The sequence below is a fragment of the Hesperophylax consimilis genome, chromosome 1 (genome assembly GCF_061612785.1).
Source record: "Hesperophylax consimilis isolate HC1 chromosome 1, BYU_Hcon_1.0, whole genome shotgun sequence".
Classification (NCBI taxonomy): Eukaryota; Metazoa; Arthropoda; class Insecta; order Trichoptera; family Limnephilidae; genus Hesperophylax; species Hesperophylax consimilis.
In genome coordinates, this window is record NC_142836.1 from 39827142 (window position 1) to 39853249 (window position 26108).

General features: G+C 34.5%; 1 protein-coding gene and 3 non-coding genes across 4 annotated transcripts in view; 3 read left to right on the plus strand and 1 right to left on the minus strand.

The window, feature by feature from the left end:
- Nucleotides 1-23271, plus strand: part of RunxA (RUNX family transcription factor Runt related A) — an 85490-nt gene extending 62219 nt beyond the window's left edge. The window contains exons 4-5 of the mRNA XM_089633843.1: nt 17594-17785; nt 22575-23271. Of these exons, the coding sequence (XP_089489969.1) occupies nt 17594-17785; nt 22575-23248 (866 nt within the window). The 3' untranslated portion in view covers nt 23249-23271. The remainder of the gene's footprint in view (nt 1-17593; nt 17786-22574) is intronic.
- On the minus strand, nt 2156-2227 carry TRNAD-GUC (transfer RNA aspartic acid (anticodon GUC)). The gene has a single exon. It is a non-coding gene; the product is annotated as a tRNA-Asp (tRNA).
- TRNAD-GUC (transfer RNA aspartic acid (anticodon GUC)) lies at nt 9979-10050 on the plus strand. The gene has a single exon. It is a non-coding gene; the product is annotated as a tRNA-Asp (tRNA).
- On the plus strand, nt 11300-11371 carry TRNAD-GUC (transfer RNA aspartic acid (anticodon GUC)). Its single transcript has one exon. It is a non-coding gene; the product is annotated as a tRNA-Asp (tRNA).
- Nucleotides 23272-26108: the final 2837 nt, after the last annotated feature.

Consider the following 26108-nt stretch of genomic DNA (forward strand, 5'->3'; position numbering starts at 1 on the left):
GGATCTCTCCAGCGCTTCTACAAATAATTTCAATACAAAATCGACTCCTTTAGGATTGAGAATCACTGGTGTACGAACACTGTTGAATAATTGTACACACATAGAATAAAGTTCTTTCGAAGAGCGGCAGTGCTTTGTATTGAAATTTAATTAATAATCAAGCTGGCTTGTGGGGTGCGCTTTTACTCTCATCTCTCCCATATCCCCCACCTCCCCAACACCCCTCCGACACACACACACCCAGCCATGCTCACTACTTACTCTCAAGCCTCACACACACCTCCGCCGAGCGCCTTCCAGCTAATTTCGTTCAAGTATTTGAGAAAGCTCCTTTGTGCTAGTGGAATTAGAAACGGTATTAAATTCAACATATTTTCCCCGTTATCGTAAAACTAAAAGCATTGTTTGTGCTGCGGTTGGGAAAACATTTTTGCATTATGTTTGCTACAAAGATGCTGTCGAAATTAGATTCAAGATATAACAACTCATTGGCTTCCCATTATTTCATTTCACCTCTTCATTATTATTCGAAGCAAACAAGTGTTGTTTTGTATAAAATAAATATATAATTAATGTGTTTCTTGTAAACTGTAGTACCTACTCGTAGATAATAAATTATAGATACACCCTTGATAAAATTATAACTTTTAGATACTTATCGTGATTTCAACGAATACAGATGTAAGTAGAATTTTACGTAACTAATTAATTTTTATTTTTATTTGAATACCAATTCCAAGAAGAATCCCAACTGACGGCGCCAGTGAAACTGTGACATATCCAATAGGGGTACGTTGTGAAGCTAGCGGAATTGGGACAGCAAGGAGAATGACTTCATGAGATGATTATGGATTATAAATGGCGGTCTTTCACCAGGGCGATAACAGAATATCTGCAAGGAGTTAAAGAATATTGCAAAATAATCAGATTAAAAATATGATTGCAGGTCTTTAACGAATGAATTAATAGGAATTACACAAGTGGAAAGTCGGAACACGTGTTCATAAAAAACCTAAAATTTTCTCATTTCGTCATTTATTATCAAGGCATTTATTATAAGGAATTTACTAAAAGTTTATCAGGAATCCATGAGATACCAATAATTTGAAGAGATTCTTAGTAACTCGTTTTTCTCCGTGTGAAACGTTCCGCAGATAATCAATAATATACCACAATACTATTTAATCAATGAAATGAATAATGAGGTCTGAAAATAAAATATAACCCTGTTCAAAATATTAATCCGCTAAACGGAATAATCATGGAAATCCGTTCTCTTATAATATTATTTTATAACACGTGAAAAATAAAAAAGGCCACCTCGGCAGAGTCGAGCACACACACAGAGTTCACAGCCGGGGGCAGTATAAATAGGCAATAAAAGCGAGCCAGCGTACAAAGCCGAAATATCCACGAAAAAGCCCCAAAATAACTTAACTGCATCACCGGCGGAACAAAGCGGCGGGAAATAAAACCGGAACGGGCCACCGACAAAAAGTGCGGGAAAACTGCAACACCGATTCCCGCCCAAACTGAGAGGCGCTTTATTCACTGAAATCGGCGACGATTTATCTGCGTTTACCTATTATTAGATGGCGACTCTCGACCTACGCTTTTAGTGTAATAACATAAGAATAAATAATTGTTTAAAAAATATATATAAATATAACTAAGAGGGTACTGGGTATATTTGATCATTATCATTATTAGTATGTCCATAGTATCTATATTTTATATTGTAAGTTTTAATGCAACGTAAACAACAAAAGCAATAATCTCATCTCACCTGAAATGGGTACTATTGTAAAAAAAAAAAAAAATGTAAAAAACTGTGTAGCATTATGTGCTTGTAAAATCAATTATGAATAAATAAATAAAAATTAATTTCGTTTTACCAGAGTTACGCAGGACGTATTAATAATAATGATAATATTTGGCTAATTTATATAGCGCCGTTTTCGTGAGAAATCGTTACTGTTTTTAGTTATTAATTAATAAATCGGAAAAACATCTTATGCTGTGCAATTAGATTATGGTAAGTATAATTTTTGGAAATAATTTTTTCGATTTTTTTAAATTTATTATAAATGTCTTTTAATAAAATAAAATAAAAACAAAAATATTATATTAAAAAAAAAAAACGAAATAAAAAAATCTCTCCAGCGGGGAATCGAACCCCGGTCTCCCGCGTGACAGGCGGGGATACTTACCACTATACTACTGAAGATATGTGCTAAAGTGCCATTTATTGAAATGTGGTGAAATTTATTACCTGCTGCAGTTTTAAGGTAAGCATACTGCATTCTCACGGTCGATCTATAAAGATTTACCGATAATGTCGATAACTTGTCATCATTCCCGAGCATGACTACCGATCGGTAACGTACAAAAAATAGTTCACGTCGAATACACTTAGGACGGGTTGTTTCGGAGAATTTGAACAATTCATCAAATTTCAACATTCATTTTCGGGGTCTGTGAAAGTCCTATGCAAGTTCTGTTAATATATCATTATAGGTTATTGGCTTGACAGAACTGAAATAAAAACAGAACTTGAAAAAATCTTTCGCAGAACTGGAAAATGAACGTTGAAATTTGATGAATTGTTCAAATTTTCCGAAACAACCCGTCCTTAGTCGTTGTGAACTGTTGTTTGTTCATTAGCGATTTGCAGTAATGCTCAGGAACGATTACAAGTTACCGACATTGCCGATAAAACCTTTATCGATCCACTGTGCTAGATAACCTGGTATCTTGTCCAATGTCGATACATTTCCACTAGGTCAATTAAATAAAATATTTTACAGTCTGAATTAATTTGATTGTACACCACATGGCGCTGCGATCTCTTAAAATGTTTTAAATGGCAACACCAAGATATCTCATGAGAAAATGAATATAAATTTAAAAAAAGCGTTAGGTTCAAAAAAAGAATTCTTTTGACATGATCAAACTTTGTTCAGAAATGATGGGTACCTACTTTCCGAAGGGAGGTGATTCTATATCAAATTGTTTATTGTTGTTGTTATACGCCCATAGGGGCTTTTACATAGATTATAAATAAGTTTTACATAAGTTATCGAGTTAGAATTTATACTAAGAGTTATAAAAGTGAAGAATTTTAAAAAAATATACAAGTAGTTTTTGAAGAATATGGCGTAAAGAAACATTTTAAACAACATAATATTTAACAATAACAAAGAACAAAATATAATATAAAACATTACAATAACATATCTAATCGTTAAATCTATTACAATAATTTGTATGATTCCACAAAGTGTTGGTTTAATTTGAATTTAAGATTATAAAGGGAATCATGGAATATATCTATAATACCACCAAACTTGTTGCCCAAATCATGCATCCTATTGGTAAGTGAGTTTGACTGATAGTTGGTTTTATATGTGTCGCAAAAGAATGTTGTATTTTGTCTAGTATTTCTTGTCGGTACATAGAGTTTAATAGCAGCAACGATGGCAGGGCTGTCAATAAGGTTGTTCATGACTCTGTATAATAAAATTAGGTCTGAAATGGTTCTTCTGTCAGACAGCGTAATTAAATTAAGTCCATTCATCAAATTTACATAATTAATGTTTTCTATTGGAATTTTAAGCTTGAAATTTAAGTACCTAAGAAATTTGTGTTGAACCCGTTCTAATTTGTTAGAGTGTACTTTATAGAAAGGAGACCAAATAGGTGAATTATATTCCACTTGGCTTCTAACTAGTGAAATGTAGAGTGTTTTCATGCAATCCAATGACTTAAAATCAGTTAGGGTTCTACAAAGGAAGCCAAGAATCTTTAAAGCCTTATTAGTTATATCATCTATATGCGCTGTGAATGTTAAGTTTGATTCGAATATAACTCCCAAGTCACGAATTTGTGATACTGGTGTTAATTTAACATTATTTAAATTATATTCATGTAAGATATGAGAATGAGTTCTGGAAAATCGTATTACTTGACATTTCTCAATGTTCAAAAATAACATATTTTGTTCGCACCATTTAAAAAATTTATCTAAATTAGCTTTTAAAATTAGGCAATCATATATATTTCGTATTCTTTTAAACAATTTTAGATCATCTGCAAAAAGTAGGACTTGTACATCTTTAAATATGTTTACAATGTCATTAATGAATATTAAGAATAATATTGGGCCAAGGTGGGACCCTTGCGGGACACCACTTGTGGCCTCGAATACATAGGATTCTAAAAAATTAATCCTGACACAAAGAACTCTATTACTGAGGTAACTAATAATCCATGTCAATAAACTACCTTTGATGCCTAACAGTCGGAGTTTGGATATAAGAATATGATGTCGAACCTTATCAAATGCTTTACTGAAATCGGTGTATATAGAATCCACTTGTTGTTTCAGACTGAGCGATTCAGATATGTAATTATTGTAGATAGTTAAATTACTTAAGGTAGATCGACCTCTGATAAAGCCATGTTGGTTAGGAACAATAATATTGTTGATAGGTTTTACAATGGTATCTAATACTAATGACTCGAAAAGTTTGGGTAAAGCAGACATAATACAAATAGGTCTGTAGTTAGATATATCGCTTTTGTCGCCTTTTTTATGAATGGGCGTTAAATAACTCTTTTTCCACAGAGCCGGAAAACAGCCAGACGCTAAGGATTTGTTAAAAAGTTTATGTAAGGGATATATCAAACTATCAATGCAAGTTATTAAAAATATGGGAGGAATACCATCCGGTCCAGCAGATTTATTACTATCTAGTGCTTTTATGCTTCTTTCTATGGAATCTAATTTTATGAAACATTGACTTAGGTTTAATGACTCTTCCACTGACGTACTGGAGACTGCTTTGATGGGAATATCTTTGTCGTAGACACTTTTAAATGAGTCAGCAAAAAGATTAACTATACCCTCAATACTGTCGGCACATTTTTCTTTAAAGAACATGCTATTAGGATATCCACAGTTGTCTTTTCGTTGAGATTTAGTAAAATTCCAGAATTTTTTCACATTGTGATGATGTACCTCATTTTCAATTACGTTAACATAGTCACTATAGCACTTTATTGATAATTCTTTACATTGTTTTCGTAGTTTAGTAAATGCTATATAATCGTTAGAATTTCTGGTATGTTTATATTTTCTGTGGATACATTTTTTTTTATTAATTAAATTAGTTAGTTCCCTTGTAAACCATTTCGGATAATTAGATGATGTAAAGCTAACCTTGGGAACAAATTGTTCTATAGAGGTATTTAAAATCGAGTAAAAGTATTCTAATTGATCATTTATATTATTTTCCTCATCTAAAAAGGATCAATCTGTTTGGGCAAGGTACTCCGTAATATGATGGTATTCAGCTTTGGAAAAGTTATACGATGGGACACTTGTTTTTTTTGAAGATGTTAAAGGCCTATTTGTTATGATAATGTCCAACGGTGGGTGGTGTTGATCTAATGGTAATAATAATTCGTCGGATAGCTCAACCACTATTTTCGAATCACTTGAAAACACTAAATCCAACATTCGATTGTTAAAGTTGAAAATCTTGTTTGATTGAGTTAGTCCCAAAAATAAAGACATATCACGAATTTCACTACATTTAGCACACTGTAAATCGGCTTGGTTTGTAGCAGGTCCGTTGTCATCTTGGCTGGTCCAGTTAGGAAGGTTATAATCACCAGCAATAATGAATTTTGCTTTAGGATATTTGAATTTGAGTACTTCTATGTCCTCATTGTGATTTTTATACGTTTGCAAATCCGATGCAGGTGGGATATAGACACAGCCAATAATAATTTTTCCATTAGGTATATTGAGCAATACAAAAATTTGTTCAACACTTTTGTGTTTTACCGGTAATTTAGTAGATGATATATTCTTGGATACGCACAGCATCACACCTCCTCCGTTAGACTTTTTGCTCGTAATAGAATTTCGATCAGAACGATATGTGGTATATTGATGTAGGCCTAATTCTGACGAGCTGATATCAGCATTTAACCATGTTTCAGTTAAAAACAGAATATCGTGTGAGAAGATTGGGGAGTTAGTTTTAAGTTGGTGCAATTTTGTACGCATTCCCCGTACATTTTGATAATATCCTGTAAGTCTAGAAAATCTGTTCTGTTTGTTTTTTAGTTTTTTGCTTGGGTTTTGATGATTTTGGGAATTCCGTTGAAATGTTTGATTCGTAAATCGACTTCGCCCTTTTCTTTCCTCTCTTCTAATTCCTTCCAGAGGTCAGTTAAGTGATTTCTTTGTTGTAGTGTCCTGTCAGGTTTGATTATAATTCCATTGGACAGAGTAGTTTTGTTAAAGAGTATTAGTTTCGCCTGTTTGACTTCATCAAATTCTAATTTAATTGGCCTGGTTTTGTTTGGAATTTTACTTCCGAGCCTGTAAATTTTCACATCTTCTAGATTGAACTCGCTATTAATTTCACTAATAGCTGCTAATACCTTTTTTCCATCCTCCAAGACGCTCACTGTAGTTGAGTTCGAATTACACTCGGGGACGTTGAGTAAAATTATGTTCTTCGAGCGGGTCTTGCGTTCCTCTATCTCAGCGAGCACCTCACAAATTGGCGTTGTTTCCTGTGGTAATACTTTCTTTTCAATGATTTTTTCGAATGTCATAACTTTTCCTTCAAGAACTCCAACAGTTACTCCTAGGTCTTGCATAGTTCCAGATAGATTAGAAAGAATGCTGATACCTACCTACTATTTTGTTTGTTTATTACTGAACAGACGGCGTTTTTTTAGCAATAATATAATTAACTGTCTTCCTTACAACCTTTGTTCTTTATTTGCTTATTTTTCGTAAAATAGCACGTATAATAATATATATCATATTTTAAATCAAAATATTATATGGCAATAAACTAACAAACTAAAAATTATAATAAGCAGGTTTAATGTTACGTCTTTCTTAATTGGGAAGCCTAAAGTCATAAAGGCAATTTATCAACCTCTTGAACAATTCGATTTTTTTCTCACTCAAACACATCGCAAATTAACCGAGAACTGACAGCTCGTGATATATGAGGCGCAACTGGCAACTGAAACGCGCCGGCGACTAGCATTGCGAGTTACGAGAGACTGGTTGCGTCTCCGTTGTAAACCGGTCGCTGATAAGTTGCGTAGTGTGCGGACCGCCATTGATACACAGGATGGCGATTTGAGTTGCCAACTGTTTTTTCAGTTACCCCCTGAGCGGATGGCCTTGGTTGTTTTTCAAATTGCTTAACTTAATTTTTTTTATATGTTCTTATTTTTTCAGATTTGAGGTAATTTTTACAACTTCTTCAAATTCATTTTTTTCATCATTTAATGTTTACACGGACTTTTTGAAATCATACGTAGACAGTAAATTTCTTCCTACTTTGAAAGTCAAGTGTTTAAAATTTTATCAAGAAGTACCAAAATTCTGCTGAGTGGGGTTTGTGTTTATAAATCATTTGTCAGCAATCACATTTCGATTAATTTGAAGCTCAATTGTTCAAATCAAAACCACGCCGCCATCCCTCCCACGTGACCGCTCGCCACAAACACTCTTACGGGAAGTTAAATTAGTTTAAAAATGTAATTAAAAATTTTGGTCTCATGGGGATATTTTCAACTTTTTTTGTTCAACTAGAAACACAGCAAGTCAATCAGGTATTGGACGGCTAGGGTCGACGTTAGGGATTGGGCGGTTACTCGGCTGAGTGACTAGTGACGACATATGGAAGAATTAAAAAAAAAAATAGTTTAAGAAAAAAAAAATTGAAAAATAAAATAAAATACATAAAAAAGTCACCGTAGACAAAAAATTAAATTTACATTTTCTTCCTCTAATAATTGTCTGGAATCACTGGTTAAATTAAGTCAAGTAAGTCCCTTACGTATACTCTTATATATGCAAAACTACATTTATTGAAACGTTAAAAAAACTGTTTAATTTGTAAAATAAATGTGATTTAGAAAAACTGTTCATCTTTTCTGCGATTTTGACTTCACAACCCATGAGCTCTCAACAGGGTTTATTGAAGTTTACTTTCAATTCAATTCAATTCAGTTTATTCATTTTAAAAACATTACAAAATTGTTAATTTTAATGCGTTCTATCAACTATACCAGTAACAATAGAGCTTGTCTTTTAAAGACAGCTTCATTGATGCTAAAAATGTCGATATCCGAATTGATTCTGTTCAACAGCAAGATTGCTCTCCCCACAGGCATGACCATTGGCAGGTTAATCCTACAGGCTGGGAGATAGATACTTGCTTTATCTCCCAGCTATATTTGCTCTACAACACTCCTTACTATGCATGAAATAAATATGCCGTAGTGTAAACGCTTTATATTATAATGTACATAAACACACAATGTAATAAAATAGTTCGTGTAACATGAATCATAAACAATATACGAAATTAAAGCGGTAAAGTCAAATTCTGCGCTATTATTCCAGAAAAACGTAATTCACTCAATGGTTTCCTAGAAAATTTGGTATTTCAAGCTGACCGGCCAATTTACCTGGCACTTAGTAAAACCTCCCATTTACAAACTCTGTTCACAAACAACACGGGTTAAATAATTCGCACACTTCGATGGATTGGCCCCGCCAATTTGGTAGTTAGTTGTAAGTTTGTTAGCGGGTCCAGAACTGACAGATGGTCAGTTGACCGCGGACCGCTAAAGTTCCCTGGAATGATTCCAAACCTGGGTTGATTCGGTTGACGAGCTCCTAACAAACTGGGCAACTAAACAAAGCGTACACATTACATTCATTATTATTCTAGCTTCATTTTGGAAAATACTAAAACTGTCATCACAATCTCACATAATGAGAGGTTGAGAAAATCACTATCGTAAATTATATAAAGTTAGGTTCCCACCTATATTTAAACTAAGTGAGGTGTCGGGAGTGCACTAACGGTGAACTGCAGGTGTAAAGTGCACTAACTTAGGGACGTGATTCTACTTCATGATATGAACCTACCTACAATGATAAGTACCTACCTGAGTAAAATCATTTCCGTTAGGGCCTATGTCATATTTGGGGATGCTGTCGGGAGGTTTTTTTTAAGGAAATGAAGGAGAGGAACATCTGAGAAGGATATAGGTGTGAGGGGTGGGTAAGAATCTGGAGGCAGTGGCTTTTACAAATCATTTATTTAATGTTTTTTTTCGCATTTTCGTGGTTATTTTATGTAAACCTAATATGATTTTTTTATAATGATTCAATTATATTATTTCCCGTCTCAGATTAGACATCGTCTAGGGAGGCGGTTTATGTACCTACTTACATTATGATATTTATTTATATTTTAAAAAGAAAGACAAACATTCCCGGGTTACGAATTACCTGACAATAATTGAAAATCTCCTACTACCACCACAGTAAGCGGAAAATGTTGCTTGTTTTGTGATGGAGTACTTCGAGGAATTATATATTTTCTCAATAAAAGCCCGGATTGTTGGCTATTAATTTATGAATTGTTACAAAAAAAATCTTCTATGTAAAAGTATTTTTATATGAGAAAAAAAGGAATTTAATTTTTTTAATTCCACCATCATGTGAAATCAACCACCTTCCGATTATGGCATTAATTTACTCCGTGACATCCTGTATTATCTAAACATTACATCCATTTTTTTTTATTTATTGTTTTATTAACATTGAGATGTAAAAGAATTTAAAAAAAAGTAATAGTAAATAATTATTGTGTCACTCGTCACTCAAAACCGAAAACAGATTTAATAATAATTTTATCACTACTCCAAAACAAGATACGTACTGGGTTAATTTGAAGCATACCACAATGTGGACGAAAAAATTGCGATTATAGATAATGTTATCGGAGAATTAATTTTAGTTACGTGTTATAAAAATACATATAATAATGTTATTATCGGAGGAATATAAAATTGTGTATCAATTGGTTCATATAGCTTAGTCGTCCGGTTTATAAAAAAATTTTGGCGTCAACTATGGCATCTTCAGTAGTATAGTGGTAAGTATCCCCGCCTGTCACGCGGGAGACCGGGGTTCGATTCCCCGCTGGAGAGATTTTTTTTTATTGAAAGTATTATTAATTCGCTATAAAAATATGTTTTTAATATAAATATTTAATATAAATATTTATCTTTTTCAGTTTATAACTTTAAATATCGGTCAAAATTTAGAAAATTAAGTTTTTTAAAAAATGAAATTAAAAAAATTCTAAAAACATTATTTTTTATTAAATTCTGTATGTCATAAGCTTAAAGTCTTCAAATTCATAAATATTGATGATCTACGTATGATATTATATTTAAAAATAATATGAATTACGATTCATTAGTCAAATAATAAATGTTTAAAAAAATATTTTGATGATTTAGGATGTATATTGGGCCGATTTTGTGAAAAATCACCGCAAAGACGCTGTACAAATATATTTCTACAATGCTTAATGTTAACCCCCCCCCCCTTAATAATAATAGTTCCTTCCTGAATGTATGCAGGGGGTAATGCAATGTAATATTATTTTGTAATGAAAAATAAATCAGACAAATAATGACAAAAATAAAAAAAACACAAATAAAATAAAATAACCAAAAAAACGAAAAACTAAGAAAAATAAATGATTAAATAATATTCATTTTTTGTTGTAAAAATACAGGAAATAAGTGAAAAATGACGAAAAAGTATACAAGCAGCCGTTTATGTAGGATATTTGACCATCTCCCTTCTCCAGATAGCTGGAAGGGGGGACTCCATACAGGCAACCGATAACTCATCAACATGACAATTCAACAAACCTATAAAAAGTGCTTTAAAGTGATAAAACATTTAAAACCAAAAAAGTAAAAATATGTAAATATTCAACCTAATTTTTGTTTCTTCACTTTTCATAATTTTATAGCACTTTTTATAGGTGTGTTGAATTGTCATTTTGGATAGAGATCATGAAACCGATGGTGATGATAATATTATTGTATGGGCGTAGTCTGCGCCATAAGCTCCTAGTATGGTGACGGAGAAGTGCTCTGAAAGAGTGAACGTCCCTCGTGGAACATTTCCGTAGCGCTGCAGTATCTCGGTAGGCGGAATAGTTAGCGGTAAGCATTATTGTAAGTGACTTTTTGCTTATGCCATTGGGGTGCAGTGTAATCTACGCACAGTTCTGACGTGTACAGCAAAGTATACACGCCATTGGATAATTGATTGAAGGACTTCTGGGCAATCAACAATCGACGGAGTAATTACAAACTTATTCAAATAGAATAAGCTGTGGATTTTACCACATGTTAACAAATGGCGCTGGTGTATATATCTTCAGTAGTATAGTGGTAAGTATCCCCGCCTGTCACGCGGGAGACCGGGGTTCGATTCCCCGCTGGAGAGTTTTTTTTGTCAAAATTTCGTATTTATCTTCTTTTTTTTCACTCACTACTTTTATCAAAGTTTATAAAATCGACTAAAATCGGAATATTTTCAACGAACTACTGAAGTTGTACGGAAAGGGAATGACAATTCAGTTTGTTGGTACTGTTGGCATCCCTCGCCGCGTGCATGCGTCGGGGTCAGCGTGGGAAAAAAATCGCTTATACAATCGTCACTAACAGCGGTTTGCACTTAGTTCAGTGGGATTCAAGGGAATCTCTTCATCTGTTGAAGCTTCACATCAGTAATAATAATAATAATAACATGGAATTTATATAGCGCAGTTTAGTGTCATTTCACTTCAAGTGCGCTTAACTACTCGTATAACAAACTTAAAAAAAATGGTAATTCAGTGTTAATAGTTCTTAAAATTATTCCTACAGTGTGCCTTACCCAATACAGATCTAATATTATAACACTAAATACACTGTTTATACAAAGTGATGACAAAACTTAGAATAACAATAACAGTAGGACAGGACAAAACACGAATATTAAAACTAAAACATAACATAAAACAGGAGGCAGTTTTTGCTCAGAAATGAGAATTTTCTGAGCAGACACTAAAAAGGTACAATAAGGAGACAACCGAAACCAAACAATTACCGGAAGTTTTAGAATATGGCTTATTATAAATATTGAAAAGAAGTTAAAATTTATAAATGGTAAGATTTTTCAAATAATTTTGTTTTTAAAGCTCGTTTAAATTCAGCCAAATTCTGGAGATTAGTAAGAGCTGAGGGAAGTCTATTCCAGATGAGAGGGCCTGTTACACTAAAAGAACGATCATAGTAAACAGCTCGATTTGACCTAGAAAGTTCGATTAGACGATTACTAATATCTAGATCTGCTGACCTTAGAGTAAGCTGTCTATTGCTTAAGTTTTGTCGGATACATAGTTCCGATATATATGCTGGCGCCATTCCTTGCAATGCTTTGAAGGTCATTAAGCAGATCTTAAACTCTATTCTTTCAGGGCATCGAAGCCAGTGAAGGCGATCCCTTAGAAGTGGGGTTATACGGCAATACTTAGATTCACCAAAAATCATTCTTGCCGCAGCATTAAAAACTGACTGGATTCTATTGATTTGTTTCTGAGGTAGGCCGGCATATGCACTATTGCAATAGTCCATACGTGAGACGACGAACGAATTTATGAGTGACTTTGCTCCATCAGAGGGAAGGCATCTCCTGATTGATTTTATCTGCCTTAAATGGAAAAAACCAGAACTCACAGCTTTTGAAATTTGCGATTCAAGAGAAAGAATATTGTCCATAGTGAAACCTAGAAATTTTATTTCTGCAGAAGGGATTATATCCGTATCCTGAATACGGATTGGACTGAAGTCAAGGAGAGCTTGCCTTCCAGGGGAAGCTATCCACATAAATTCTGTCTTTGTGGGATTTAGTTTAAGTTTATTGACAGACATCCAACTTGAGATTGTGTTAATGAGGCTAACCACCTGGTTTTTAAGGACGTCTTTTTCGTCCGGAGAACAAAACTTGAAAATCAAACGATCATCTGCGTAGCCTTGTGATTCAAAGCCAGCTGAGTGAATTAGTCGTTCAAGACGATTCGTATAGAGAATGAAGAGAATGGGGCCTAGGACAGAACCCTGGGGAACTCCAAATTCTATGGGAGTTTCAGGTGATGTACATTTATTGAAAGTGACTGAGGCTACTCGTCCAGACAGGTACGATGTCATCCATTGGAGTGCATCACCTCGAACGCCAAATTCGGTTTCAAGCACATTTAGTAAAATACTATGATCTACTGTGTCAAATGCCGCACTCATGTCAAGAACAGATATCAAACCCAACTTACCTGCTTCCATCCCGATGATCAAGTCTGAAACAACCCGCAAAAGAACAGTTTCCGTTGAATGAAACCGTCGATAAGCGGATTGATTTTTGGCAAACAGACCAGCGGAGTTCAAGTACCCCACTAATTGTTTGGCAACGATTTTCTCAAGCAGTTTTGATAGGAATGGTAGGTTGGATATTGGCCTGTAATTATCTGTATTATCAGTATTAAGATTTTGTTTTTTTAGTATTGGAGTTATAATTGATTTTTTAAGTGATCCCGGTACAAGTGAATTTACAAGAGACTTCCGGATAATTTCGGTAATTACAGGTGCTATATCCGGGAGACATTTCTTTAAGAGCCAGGTCGGTATGGGGTCTTGAGCGCATTGCTTGTTTGGGCAAGACTTCACAGCACGTACGACATCTTCTTCAGTAACTGCTGCAAAAGTAGTGAAGTTACCAGTGAGCGGAGTTGTTGCTGCGACAGAAGGCAATCCTACCCCACCGAGAGCCCGAATTTTTTCGACTTTACTCCTAAAATATGTCGCAAGACTATCCGCTTCAAGAGAGGAATCAATCTTGATGTTGCTCTCTCCACATAAAGTTTTTATATTTTGCCACAGTTTTCGAGGGTCCTTTTCTGCCTCAATTTGTTCACACCAAAAGTTGGATTTTTTCTGCGTTACTTCTTCCTTGTAAGCATTTTGTTTCGCAATCCAAAGTTGCCGATTGCTGAAAGTCGGGTTTCGTCTGTACAACCTCTCGAATTTTCGCATTTCCCTTTTCTTCTTGAGACATTCAGCATCGAACCATTTGCAGCCATTTCGAATGCGGCAGACCTTCTCTGTGAAAGGCGCATTTTTGTCAAGTAATGCTAGTAGAGTAGAATTATAAAGAATTACTAACTCTTCTACCTGGTATTTACAAAACTTTTCCTTATCACAGAGCGGTGAGATTTTCAGTTCATTGCAAAATGCCTCGAAGTCGAATTCTCTCCAATTTCTAGAGATAACGGATTTAAACTCCAATTTTGGAGGATCGAAGGCAAACACGGATGTGACGAGACGATGATCCGATAGTCCAATGTCAGTCACGTGAGTTCTATTCGGGGGAGACCCAACTCGGGAAATGATTACATCAAGTGTACCTCCTGCATCATGAGTAGCTGAGTTTACCCACTGCTCGCAGCCGAAGTCACACAGGATTTTGGTGAATTTTTTGGACATGAGATCAGTTTTCTTTTCTAGGTGAATATTTACATCTCCTAAAATGATAACATCACAGTTGTAGTTGGAGGTGCATTCTAGGAGAGACCTGAATTCATTAAAAAAATTTGCAGTCGGTGCGCACGACCCGGGACGGTAGATGGAGATTATGACGAGGGATGCACCATTGGCAGAAGCCTTGCAACTGACGAACTCGAAAGTAGTATAAATCTGACGTATCCCTATACTGTCTAAACGAATACCACTTTGCGCTACAATTGCAACTCCCCCATGATTTGTAAAATTAATGTTCGTTGTATCATCTTTAATGGGCCTTGCAGCTTCATAAACCGAGAACCCGTTTGATCGAAGGTTTTTGATTGAAAGTGAGTCTGCATTTTCGTGCCAAGTCTCCGATAGCGCCAAAATGTGAATACCTTTGTCACGTATCAGATCCACAATATCATCGTGTTTGTTTCCAATGGATCGCGCATTCCAGGCGGCAACGGTTAAAAACTTAGGCGGACGAGCATTCCTGGTTTGTGCTAAACGCAAGATTTTAACTAGCTTAACTTTCCTCCCGGCTCTACACCCTCGTTTTCTTCCCTTACGTCGGGAAAATAGTACACTATTGTTATTATCATTATTACTATGGTTTTTGTCATTATCACTGCCATTATCACTATTAATATTGTTTTTAACTGGCAAGGGTCGTAAAGCACACAATTCGTCCAAAGTATATCTTATCATGATTTATGACCCTTACGACCCATTTCGAAAGTTCACACAAAAAATACAACGTACCCTTATATCGGTCATCGCACCGTCCCAGCAGAAAACATGTGGCATGCATCTGTGAACTCGCACTGCACCATTCAACAAACTATGTCTGCTAAAAAGTTTTTGAATAAAACTTTTACATTCAATATTTGAAAATGTCATATCTATCAGAATTTACACTATACAATTATTTTAACATAAAAAACACATAATTTGGCATATTTCACTTATAAGGACACACTTTAAGAACACTAGTATAAGAACTACCCTTTCAGGAGAATTTAAATCTGGGAGCTTAAATAGATGCGTGTCTGCAGCTTCTAAGCGCGAACACTAATATCAGCTACAATCCTTAACCCTATTTTAGTGAAATCCAATCCCCTATTCACGTAAATAAAAACATTACTAAATCGTCTCTAATAGATTATTTACAATAATATTAATAATTTTTATTTCATTTCGGTTAGTGCAATCCCACACGTCCCATTTAGATGTACATATTTTTTGTACAATAGATATGGGAAAAATGCATAAATAGATAAAGAAAAATAAATTAGCAATTAAGGACAACTTTGCAGGGCGTGGTCTTGAGTGAGCTTGGGCCGCGCTCACTCAGGAGTGAGCGCTGGGCCCAAGCTCTTGGTGTTGGTAGGCTGCGGTCACCACCGTGTTGGCGGAGGCCATTAGCCGCATCCTGGCTCCAGTGTCTCATCAGGACGGCAAATCCATTTAGTCCTAATTCCGTGAACATTGTCATTCTGTATCCAAATTAAAATTTGTGGGTGGATAATCTATGCGATTTTTAAATTGTTCTAAGCTAGATGACATGAAAAACTTTGCTAGCGGTCAGAGGGGGAACTAACGAACGAATGACATTTTTGAAATCCATAGCTGTTCTATTGTGTCCACAAAATATACTCTAGAAAAAAATAGAAATTTATTAAGAATCTGCAACAACTTTTTATTTTTAACTTATTTTGAAGGTTATTCCCATCAATCTAATAATATATCATTGAAAAATAAGATAATACTAATAACTAAAAAAAGATAATAACTAAAAGTATAAGATAATAGAAGATAATAACTAAGATAGAAGATAATACCCAAAAGCAGATAATAGAAGATAATAACTAAAAGAATATAATACTAATAACTAAACATTACAAGCCACAGACAAATAAATAGATATCGGTCATCCTAGTGTAATTCTATGTCTTTTACTGTTTCATGTTTCGTTTAGATTAAAATTCTCTTAAAATTATTGGTTATCTGGTTAAAAACTGGATTGCAGTCCTTTAATGAATGAATTAATAAGGTTTCCTAATATAATTTTATATTATCACGATGTCATATGTATATTATAGGTATAATAAATTTTGATAATGAATTCGAAATTTACTAAAAGAGCAAGAAAACTGTTAATTCATTCGTTAAAGGCCTGCAATCCCGTTTTTAACAGGATACTAATAATTTGAAGAGATTCCCAATAAATTAACAATACTTATTTTTCTCCGTATAGCAATGCCACCGAAACAAGGAAAAAAGTCACTGGGGTTTAGAAAAGTAACGTCCTTAAATAGAAATTATTGGATCTTGAAAAAAAAACTTTAATTCCCATCTTTTGTCTGATTGACATGGAAGACTTTGCTTTTGGAGGCGTTGCTTGTGTAGATTTTGTGGAAAGGCACTAATATTAGTAATAACTTAAGGATCTTAAATGTATATCGATAGGTACCTAAAAATGATAGGCACCTACTTACCGACATATGTTTAAAACTATTCTCCGTAGGGGTAGGCAAAGACGCGGTCTTGGCACACACTCCTTGTCTCATTCACAATTATACATCGTCTCGTACCTTTTATTATTCTTATTTTTATTTATTGTTTTTATTTTAGTAATTTGTACATTTAAGTTTACAAATGACTAATTAATTATTACATACAAATATACTATGTTTTTTTTCTGACTCTTGACATGGCCCGACTCGAGTATCTGATTCATTCGATCGTGTCATGTCTTCCTCGATCGTCCCCGACTTCTGCCCCCTTTAGTATACGAACACAGGTGTGGCATACATATACCTATTATATACCTACCTACCGATTAATTTATGACCCAATTTTTCAAAAAAATTAATATAAATTATTATTTTCCAAGATTACGATACATGTTATAATACTACACAAAATTAGTACCTACCGCTGGCGCGTTTATCTGCTGATAACGTTCAGGGGAGCTCTCAGCTGTAGGAACATGATACCTATAGCGCCTTTGAGATGATTTTGCACAAAAACGGCGCTATTCAAATCATCCAATTATTATTATTATTATTACTCCTAGATCGAATAGTCTATAACTCTTTAAAAAATAATAACATTTTGTTTGTTCCAGACATGCCACAGTTCGGCCTCGGCTCCGGCAACTCATGGGGCTACGGGGGCGCCGGGGGCTACCCGGCCTACCTACCCTCGTGCGCAGCCCCAGGGGCCCCCGCTGCGCCCGCCCCCCAGTTCGGGGCCCCGCCACTCACCTTCGGGGGCTCCGCAGAACAAAACACTGGACAGGATTTCGCCTCGAATACTAGTGAGTATGGAAAGAGTTGACTATAGATTGTACACTGAAAAAAAATAGTATAGGTAATTTATTAAAACACTTCAAATTATTGGTTAAAAAACTGGATTGCCAGCCGTTTCGTCATAAACTTCTAGAAAATTCCTAATATATCGGAAAACGTCTTAAATATTAGGGTTTTTATGAACACGAGTTCCGACATCGTGATAATGTATTCGTTCTTAAGAAAAAGTTTGTCAGGAAACTAATCTACTAATTCATTCGTTAAGGACTTGCTTTCCTGTTTTTTTCTTTACAAATTAGCAATATTAATTTTTCTCCGTGTATTGTTTATTAAAATAAATTATTTTTCTAGTTCCTGCATGGAGAACTATTTATTAGATTATTTTCAACAAAGTCTATTGGATTATATCAAGAGAACTAATTAATAAGTAGTTGGTACCTATGTTATTATAAAGGGCAACTGGTAAGTGATGATAAATGTTTAAGTGGGTAGGTAGGTCTCAATAGGTTTGCTGAAAAAGTCTTAATTTAAAAATATCATGGAAGTGTAAATATTTCGCGGTCAGATGTTATAATTCTGTACAGTGCCTACTAAGAATATTGTATGGTGACTTTTGCAATAATTTAAATTAAATTCAATGATGTTCTAGCGTATGACTTCCATTAATAATACATACCTACTATCATCACTGTTAGACTAAATCACGAGTTTTTCAGGAAATAAATATTTATATATAATACAAATGACCCTTGAATAAGTGTCTTATATGCTCCCAATCGTCTGAAGCCAGTGATACTATGGCATCCTGAATTGGGGTATGTTGTGAGGCTAAAGCTAGTGGTGGCGAGGAAATAGGGAAGACGAAGGTTGAGAAGTACCTGGCTATTCAGAACTGGTCAACAAACACGGCCAAAGCTATTACAAACAACGCGTTTCAATTTCGAATGTTGGTATTACACCTGGGCGATACTAGGAGTATTATCCACTGTGGAACGTACCGCAAATACACTATACATTATTTTAAATTGGAAATTTTGTGAAATAACACAAATTAATCAAATAAAATTTAACTTGCGCACGCTGAAATGTAGACACACATTATGGTTTGAAATTTCATTGAAATTCCAATGTTTCAAATGAAGTAGAAATCTCAAAGCCTCAAAAAATATTTTATCGAAATAAACTGAAATTATATTCCGCGCATAATATTCAAACCTCAAATCAAAAGTGCACCACAGTCGGTAGTGAAAAACAAAATCTACATGAAGGGCCGTCAGGCGCACACTCAGTGATGGGGATTTGATATTCTCCTCGTCCACCCTTCTCCTTCCCCTCCCCTTACTGCTACTGCATTTCATGTAGATACTCAAACATTAAAAAAATCTAATGTTTCAATAATTCTAAAAAGGTCATAATTTTATGTAATGTATGATACATTTTGTATGATGGCTTTTACATTATGATTTCACTATTGGAATGGTGGAATAATTGGTAATTGATAGAGACAGACAGATACATTACTCTCCCTTTTTCATGCTGCCACTCTAAAATACATCAGAAGCACGTTTGTTACACTTTAAAAAAACTTGAGTCTTTTATTGTTCAAATAGTATAATATTCAGCGCGAGTTTAAGCACCTCCAATGTGTGTAAAATCAATCAGATAAACTTTCCCTACTTATTCGAATGAGAAATCGACATTGTTCCGTTCTTTCTGTCCTTTTTAAAATAGAAGTTTAGAAGTTCTAACTTTGTATCCAATACCCGTATTTGTTGCTGTCCCTCTCTAAACAAATACCCTACCTCCTATCAAGCCTCATCTAAAATTACTCCTCTCTCCATAATTTGAAATGATGACCAAGAAAAAAAATAGTTTTTTTTAATAAAATAAATTAATTGACGCCATTAACACGTAGAATATAACAAGCATACCTATACCTTAATATAATTGTAATGTTTTACTTTTACCGTCCTACCATCATTTAGTGATGTAATTATTTATAAATATCTCACTTGTTATTCGTTTAAGCATCAATTATAAAAAAAGTTTAAACTACAGGGGTTTCCAATAAGAGGTGTTATTTTGACATTCAAAGAAAAATGCCATTTTTTAATATAAATGATCGAATGTTTATTTCAATATAAAGAAGAAGGTACGCCGTTAATAGTGAAAAATAACATCAGACAAATGACCACCACGACCACGCCTACAGGACCATATCCTTTTCATGAAATTTTCCATAACCAAATCGCAAAGTGGCTGCCTTATGTCCTCGATAGCCTCACGAATTCCATCTTCGAGGTCTTGAGTTGACGCTAGGCTGTTGGCGTAGACCTTCTCTTTCACGTGGCTCCAAAGGAAGAAGTCGCAAGGTGTTAAATCACAAGATCTCGGTGGCCAATTGTGATCACCTCTTCGAGAGATAACACGGTCCGGAAACGTTTCCCGTAAAAGATCAATGGTTTCGTTACTTGTGTGGCACGTAGCGCCGTCTTGTTGAAAGTAAACGTTGTCCAGATCAATACCATCCAATTCCGGCCACAAAAAATCATTAATTCCTTAAATAATATTCAAAATTACACCTCTTATTGGAAAACCCTTTATTATTGATGTTACTCTTTGAAAATAGTGAAAAATACACTCAATAGACTTTCATTTATTAATTACGAAACAGAAGTATTTGAAAAATATACTCAATAGTCTTATATTTATTAATTTACTAAACAGAAGTTTATGCAAGAATGCTTGTATTTTTACACCGGATTTATTTAAATTTTAGTGTTCCAATAATGACAGGTTCGATACTTTTTCAAAAATTAAATAGTCATGCCTTTCTTAGCTTGTAATTTATTTTTAAATTTATGTGTAATCTCATAAGAGTACCTGTCTGCACGGTGTAAGACAGGGGAACTATGTCACCGTACACTTTATTTGGTGCAGCCATTTATTAATGCGAATTTTGAAGAGGAAAAACAGATGCGAAACAGATTATACAAAAACGAGTCGAAGAAACAATTCGTTATGGCTGGGTGTTGCCCTTGTGTCCGTAAAGTTTCGCGAATGTGCACCAGTACACAAGGCTGCTAACGAAAACATATTTTCTCTGTTTAAAATCTTTTTGGCGTCCAGTATTGGACATCATAGTCGTTCCATAAATTAAAATTTCCAGTTTTACATATTCTTTGCAGCTCTCACCCAAAACTATCAAAAGCAATTCTCTGTAGATGTTAAATAGTCCTCCCATCTTATTTTCACTCGAAGGAAGGAATTCGACGATTTCTCCATTATTGTTACTTTCTCACCTTCATCCTCCCCGTATTTTTCTTGTCTCCACTACCTTCAGCCTCACAACATACCCAAATTGAGAAAGCCATAGTCTCACTGGCTACAGACGGTTGGGAGCAGTTGGGAGCTGGGCTCCTATGCGGCCTATGTCTAAAGGAAGTCATTTCTTCATACCGTATTTCTGGTTAATATAATCGCCATAAATAATTCTTTTCTAATTGCTCAGGGATTACTACAAAAATTATGGCACTAATGTGATTATTACAAATATTTCCAAACGCGTTCATTTAAAACACAGGAACAGGACACAATTGAATCACAAGGAGTCTACATAAAGCATTAATTATTTTTTACATTTATTGAAGTAGTGAAAATATTTAATAAATAGAAATCCTATATATTTGAAAGAAAATAAACTAAAACATGTTTAGAAGCATACGCTGGTCCAATTGCAAAGTCTATAATACGTCCATGCAATCCGTTAGATTCCCCCCGTTGGCAACTGCACCACAACGGGAAATATGACGTCATATCCACGCACACCCTTCCGTATAGATTTACTGGGCCTCCGCAGTCCTATCAATCAATGCGAAGGGCAATATTTTATCTGTGCAACCATCATCGGGGGAAATAAAAAAAATACGGAATGGCGGCATATCCGCGCCGTGCATCGTTCAAATTATATGGCCGACGTTTTGCATCCGCTTTTATTTGGCTGGCAAATAATGTCGGTTTCATCGGGGCCCGCTTGTTTGTGATGAATGTTCAGTTTTTGCTACTCGATTTTGGCGATTTATCGGTATATTTATACTGAGACCATATTTTTAATTGAGATACAAATTTTACTGGTTTACGATGAAATATTTTTCAAAATTGATCCTCTTTCTGGTATTGATTATATTATGCACGGCGAAAAATGAGAATCTCTTCAAATTATCGATAATCCGATTGATAACGGGATTTTAGGCCTTTAACGAATGAATTAACAGGTTTCTTGATAAACTTTTAGAACATTTCGGATACATTATATATAATTAATTATAAATAATCAACGTGATAATATATTCAAATGGTCTTGTAAGTTTATCAGGAAACCTGTTAATTCATTCGCTAAAGGCCTGCAATCCTGTCTTTAACCGGTTCAACAATAATTTGAAGAGATTCTAAATAAATTAATAATACTGATTTTTCTCCATGTGAGGATCAGAGAACTGTAATAGTTCACCTGTGTATGTTGTGTGATTAGATAACTCTAATTATAGTTTACCTGTGTATGTTGTGTGATAGATTTTAGAAATGTGTTTATCAGGAGTATAGCAAATGCGATGCTTACAATCTTTGGTAATGTAGTTAAAACTTTGAATTGGAATGTTCTACCTAAGTTCAAAATGATGACAACTGAAATGACATTTGGTTTTAACCGCCGCTTTAGTTATAGGCCCCACGAATGAAACATCCGGGTTTAGTCCACCTTTTACAGTCATGATATATTTGTATTTTGTTCCATCGCAGTATTGCCCGACACCACTGCCTCAGAGTTGGACCAGCACCTGTCCGGCCTGGTGAGCGGGCCCCCGTCACACAACCACTCCACCTCCTCCAGCCTGCTGGTGCCCCGATACCCCAACAACAACGCTTCTGCAGACTTCGGGCTGGCGGGTCCACGCTCCCTCAGCGACAACAGCTCGCAGGCCGAGTCACCGGTCCAAGAAGACCCGCTGACGTCAACTTCCAACCTCATAAGCCACTTAGGAAACTCTGCAAACTCGGCAAACTTCCCGTCCCTGATGTCTGGTCATCAGAATTCTGGATCAGGCTACTCAACGGGGAATTGTAACAATTCGCTTTATCCAGTGCTCCCTGCTAGCTTATTATACAGCCAGCTCTATACAGCTGCGAACCAAACGCATAACTTCCATCCCTTCCATTCAAACTCAATCCATTCGTCGCAGAATCACCATAATGATCTCCAGACTATGATGGACCAGATCACCTCCACTACAGGGGGTCATAGGCAGCAGCATATGGGTCTGGGTCATGGTGGGACTGGGGCGGATCTCTTGGGCGGAGGTTCTTGCGCGGCTGCCGCCCAGAGGGGTGCAGAGGACGGAAGGGGCGGCGGACTCGGCGGACAAAGGGGACAGCCTCAGAATGATGGAAATGCTGTGGTCTGGAGACCGTACTAAACTGAAGTGACAATTAATCAGTGATTGAACACTAAAATATTTTTTATTGGAGAAAGCGTTTTTTAATTATTATGTGTAAATAGTCATGGGAGGGAAGCAAGCAAACTAACAAATAAGATTTCGAAGTTTGTTAATGATTTGTTTTAAGCACTGAATTTATCTCAGTGATTAAGAGTACCTAACTGATTTAAGCAATCATGTGTAAAGTCCATAGGCTCATTATAAATATTAAAGTAATTTGATTACATACGTTTCAGAAATAATAAAAATAAAAACAATAAGTACTTTGTAAATTATTGGTGAGAATTCACTCCACAAAAAATCCAATCACATTCAAAATAAAACACACAAACGATTCATATTTTTTTGAATATGAGATTTGGTACGCACTTAAAAATAAATATTATGTTTTATTTTAAATGTTTAATAGATATTATAATATTGTTGTGTGTATGTAAATATGTATGTAATATCTTTATCCATTTCAAAACATAATGGCGTCCAAAGTCCAAGAGAGTTGATTTAAATCGACTAGTATGTTTCAGACAAAAAAGTAGAATATTTATTTTTTTCTGATGGATTTCTCTTGTCAACGATATAAGGATGTAAGGATAAATAATTTAGCACGGATAATATAAATTTAAAAATTATCATTTTGTTGACAACTAAATGAATACATCGATAACTACAGGGTTTTCCAATAAGAGGTATTATTTTGATATTCAATCGTAAAATATCAATAGTTTCGTTGTTTGTGTGGTACGTAGCGCCGTCTTGTTGAAATCAAACGTTGTCCAGATCAATACCATCCAATTCCGGCCATAAAAAATCATTAATCATCTCTCGATAGCGATCTATTAACCGTAACTGTTGCTCCAGCCTTATTTTCGAAAAAGTAAGGTCCAATGACTCCACCGGACCATAAACCGCACCAAACAGTCACACGTTGAGAATAAAGAGGCTTTTCAACAATAACTCTTGGATTTCCGAGCCCCAGATGCGACAATTTTGCTTGATATAATTTTTGTTGACGAAGCCACCGAGGTGGAAATGGGCCTCATCACTCAAGATGATTTGCATTTGATTCACTCAAGTGAATTTTAATAATTTCAATGCGTTGTTGAAGCGTGTATCGTCCATTTTTACTAATGGCGTAGTTTCTACTTGTCAAATATTTAAAAAATGACAGCTTCAAAAGTAACATCTACCGAAATAGCGGGCTATTCAAAATAACACCTCTTATTGGAAAACCCCGTATTTTTCAGGGTTACTTTTGTGTTATTAAATTTGTATTGTGACCTGGTAAAGAACAAAGAGAAAATCTCTTATGAGTAAAGTTTATTTCCAAATAAACACAAACTGATTAATATATTTTAATGAACAAGAATTCATTATTGTTAATACAAAATAGGAAATGTTTGAACAGACTTTGGTCTTCAAAATTACATTGTTCGTAAATATGTTAGTTAATATGTTAAATCCCGTGCCACCTAATTGTATTGTTACTGTGAAGGAAGTGTAAATATATGCTGGAAAAGGATTAGGAAAAATGTAATATGTACTAATATCAGCGTTCGAAGTCGAATAAAATAAATAATTTAGGATAATTGAATATTATTTCATAGGAAAACCACATAGTACCTAGAACCAAAACCAAAGCATGACCTCAATTTTGTAGCTTTTTATTGATTTAAATTTTTTCAAATACGTATTTTGACATACAAAAACAATTTAAAATCAAGAATCTTGATTTGAAGTGAAGATATTTTTAACCAATTGATTGATCTTTTCAAATATATTTTCCATAACCCGAGAGCGTCGATACTTATATGAGGCGATCAGTGCAGAAATGGCACATTTGCCGGATGAATAAAGTAAACTTTTTCGAAAATAAAATTTTAAAAGATTTAAAAGTTTATTTATTAATATAGATTATAGTAACAACAGTGAAACGTTTTAATTTTTATTTGTTTGATGATATGTAAATGCATTCAGTCACTTTTCCACTGACCGCCTCATATTTCGTTAAGTTTTAAAAAGTTTATCAATTTTTTACTATGCACTAGTATATTTCTTACGTTATGTATATGTTTACATTATAATCAGTGCAATAAAAATATTAACCTGTGCAATATTTCCAAAACTGTTTTCATCATAGTTTACGTTAGTTTTTTGTTAAATTTTCAAACTTACTAGCTAACGAAAAGTTTCTAAAATTATTATAAGTATAAATTTAATGTACCTACATGATATATTATATTTTAAAGTTATGTTGAATAACATTATTTTTACGTTCTTTATAATGTTTTGTTGATTAATAAAAACCTTATGATAATCACTTTATTTTCTTGAACCCTATCCACACGATTTTCAATTTTCAATTTTAGAATATTTTCAACTTGTCGGACATGAACAAAAACTTCAAAATACTCGTACATATCTTTTAAACAAGAAACGGATTCCTTTTTTGTATTGAACAATGAAATTTTTTTTTTTTCTAAGGGCTTCAGAGGCGTTATTGTAAGGTAGGTACAGCAAAACGTAAAAACAGACATCACAACAATAAAAATTGAAAATTATTGAATTATTGCTGTTCAAGTGGCCACTTTTTCAAGCTTAAAATAATAATAAAAAGATTTTCCGAATATTCTTGAAATAAAAAAAAACATATTTCGCCTTTAATGTTTATATCTTTGTACAATTGTAGATACATAAAATGTGTGATTCAACTGAAAATTATTTAGTTAAATCCTGTATATCCCTGTCACATTATAACCGAATAGTCAGTCATTTGTGAAAACGCGAATTACCGGCATAATCCAACTCATCAGCGAATGGGTTTATCTCAAATTAGTCGATC